This window comes from Lepidochelys kempii, chromosome 2 (assembly GCF_965140285.1).
Source record: "Lepidochelys kempii isolate rLepKem1 chromosome 2, rLepKem1.hap1, whole genome shotgun sequence".
NCBI lineage: Eukaryota > Metazoa > Chordata > Testudines > Cheloniidae > Lepidochelys > Lepidochelys kempii.
The window spans coordinates 1,509,596-1,512,747 of NC_136381.1; the positions used below are offsets into that span (position 1 = coordinate 1,509,596).

Consider the following 3,152-nt stretch of genomic DNA (forward strand, 5'->3'; position numbering starts at 1 on the left):
TAAGCTCCCTGCTCCCCCAGAAGGACGTGATTGAGGGGTCCTGGTTGTACCCACAAGCTCTGTTGTGGACTGTGTTCCTGTTGTCCAATAAACCTTCTGTTTTACTGGCTGGCTGAGAGTCTCAGTGGATCCCAGGAAGAGGGGTGCAGGGCCTGGACTCCCCCACACTCCGAGACAGCTTGCCCACGGGGCCTCATGTGAATCGAGTGCCTACAGGACATGCATACAGAGCTACACCTACAGCAACCTCCTCTGGGACATCCTGGCCTAGGGCAGCGAGCTGGAAGGCTAGCCAGACCAGTTACCCCTGCAGAGCTGGGGAGCTTATCTAGACTGTAAAGCATTGCGGCCTGGTTACAGGAAGACAGCCACGGTCCCAGCCTGGGGGGACAGAGGAAGCTGCTGCAGCTACTACCCATGTTATGTAGACACAAGAGATGTTCTGAGCCAGCCCTGTCACTAGCTGGTTATAAATGCATTTGGAAGTGGCAGTGTAGACAGGCCCCAAGTTGATGCAATATATGGGTTAAGAAATCAGGATGAAGGTATGTTACGGCAGTTTAGACTTCACTCCTCCCCTCCATAAACTCTCTGCATTGGACTCACATCTGAATTTGGCACAATGGATTGAGGGTCAGCAGCTTGCAGCACTAGGCCCTGGGTTCTAGACACAGTGATTCCCGGGCTGCTTCCCCTTGCTACCAAGAGGCAAAAACAACGCTGAGCCACCACTAAAGAAATATTGTGTTTGAAAACTTCTCCTTTTGCCTGAAGCTCTGCTGGCAAAAGCAAAGCCAAGCCAGTGCTGCGGCTCGTGCCTGAAGCTTTAGTCTCCGGGCTCTTGTTGATGCTCCCATGAGATGTGCTGCTAACACCCTGTGCAAGAACTAAACTCGGAAGAGGGGATTAGTCGTGCAAGCGGGAAATCACTGAATGGAATGAACAGGCTGAGTCAATCGGGCATTACATGTCTCCAGTCCTGGCCTTTATTTTCATTCAACCCCAAATCGACATTTCCGTGAAAGGTACAAAACAGTCATTGCGACATTACAAACAAAATTAGTTTTGCCTTTCGTACAGAATCTTTACAGGAGACCAGAAAATCGCCATTTTAGGAACAGCAGCTGCATTTCCTGGATGCTGGAGCTTTGCAGACACAGCTCTTGGCACAATTCTTGCATCCGGCTGGGCAACAGGAGCAACAACCTGAAAAGATAAAAATCAAGACACGATTATTGGAGATGCCAGACAACAAAAAATAAAAACAACCCTCCCCCGTCAGAACTGAAGGAAGTTCAACATGGATGAGACAAGGAGCAAAACCATGCCGTGAACTGTACTTTATAAAATATTACAACATCTCAGTTGTACTGTTAATACATATTCCTCACAGAGGCCACATAAAAGTCAAGACTGGACAGTCCTGAGTCCTTTCCCACCTTAATATAGGTCAGAATCCTTCATCTGACCCAAGGGTTTTCTTAAGAACACTCAGCGTAGGAAAAAGAAACAACTGGCTGGCGTTGGAAAGAACAGAAGAAGTTTTTAGGAATTATTCTTAGGGAAAGGACACCGATTCCACCTTTCAGGCCCACACTTGGAAAGTAAGGATACAGTTTAACAACAGAGGCCCTGCTTCAGCAAAGCACCTGCTTATTGTCCAGCATAGGCTTAAATCCATCCCCAGTCAGCAAAGCACTTGCGGCCTGATCCCAAGATCCCCCCGAAAGGAGAGGCAAGACTCACCTTCCCTTTGACGGGCTTTGCAGCAGGCCCACAAAGCACAGCCCTAACTCCCCCAGACCACAACTTGAGCAGACGCTTAATGGTTCTGCTACATCGGGGCCAGAAATTCCAGCTTCTGGTCTCCAGTCTCCAGGCTGCTGCAGGGAGCCAGTGACAAACCCTCCTTCGTCGCAGGCTCAGCCAGGCGGGCAACTCGCTTGTGGAGGAAACATTTTGTGGGGGGGGGGGATACTCACTCTTTTTGCAAGAGGTGCACCTGCAATTTGTGCATTGGCAGGAGTCAGCGCAGGAACACGAGCCACCTGGTGGGCAAAGGGGGGGGGATGAGCATCACGGCTGGACTAAAACCGAGAGGACGATCAGCGGCGAGGGGAGAACTTTGTCCCCAGCATGGCAAAAGAAGCCAGGGCCATCTGAGCCGGGGAGCTCGGTTTGCAGGCTCCCGCCGCAGAGATTTCACAGGGCCGGAGCCGTCCCGGGCGCAGGGATCGTTCCCCTTCCCCGGCAAGGGGGGGGCTGTTTCCCAGCGAGGGGGGAGCAGCCCCCGAAGGCCCCGCAGCAGCTCGGAGCAGGGTCCGGGCGGCTCCGCCGCGGGAGGAGTCACTCACCGGCAGCGCAAGGGCAGTCCTGGGGATCCATCGCTCTCCGGGTCGCTGCGGTCGCTGCTCAGCCAGGCGGAGGGGAGGAGACGAGGCTTGGAGCGGAGCTGCCCGACGCCTCCCATTTATCCCGGCGGAGGCGGGGGAGCGAGCGCAAAACCCCCGCCCCGCCGCCCTGCACACGGGCCCCGAAGCAGCGAGCAGAGCCGGGGGCTGCGGGCGGCTCCTATCGCCGCCCAGAGCCGCGCTGCGTGACTGCACAAGGCCCGGGGCGCCCCGCACAGCGCCGCGCGCAGAGCCCCCCGGAGCGCATTGCGTGGGGCGAGCCCCGCACACAGCAGGGCGCCGTGTGCAAACGTCTCCCCCCCGTCCCCCCCCACCCACACACACACTCACTGCGTTGCCTGGTGCTGTCCCCGCACAGACCCGGGCGCGGAGTGCAAACGCCCGAGTCCCGAGTGCAATACACAGCCCCGGGCGCCGAGTGCAGCCCGCTCTCCCCGAGCGCATTGCAGGGCGCTGTCCCCTGCCGGGCCCCGGCGCGGAGCGCAAAAGCCGCCGCAGTGCGGGACACGGTGCGTTTCCCGCACAGACCCACCCCAGGGCGGTGAGAGCAACCCCCCGAACCCCCCCCCGCCCCGAGTGCGGGACAGGGTGCGATTCCCGCACAGACCCACCCCAGGGCGCTGAGAGCAACCCCCGGACCCCCCCCCCCCGCCCCGAGAGCGGGGCACGGTGCGATTCCCGCACAGACCCACCCCAGGGCGGTGAGAGCAACCCCCCGAAGCCCCCCCCCCCCGCCCCGAG

At 58.1% G+C, this 3,152-nt stretch overlaps 1 protein-coding gene across 1 annotated transcript; it reads right to left on the minus strand.

The window, feature by feature from the left end:
• Window positions 1-959: 959 nt before the first annotated feature.
• On the minus strand, window positions 960-2,685 carry LOC144930185 (metallothionein-like). Its single transcript, XM_078851380.1, has 3 exons — window positions 2,355-2,685; window positions 1,983-2,048; window positions 960-1,206 (listed from the first exon to the last, which is right to left on the minus strand). Exons 1-3 carry the CDS (start codon window positions 2,383-2,385, stop codon window positions 1,112-1,114), a joined length of 192 nt encoding a protein of 63 aa, XP_078707506.1. The 5' UTR covers window positions 2,386-2,685; the 3' UTR covers window positions 960-1,111.
• Between the last annotated feature and the right edge of the window lie 467 nt (window positions 2,686-3,152).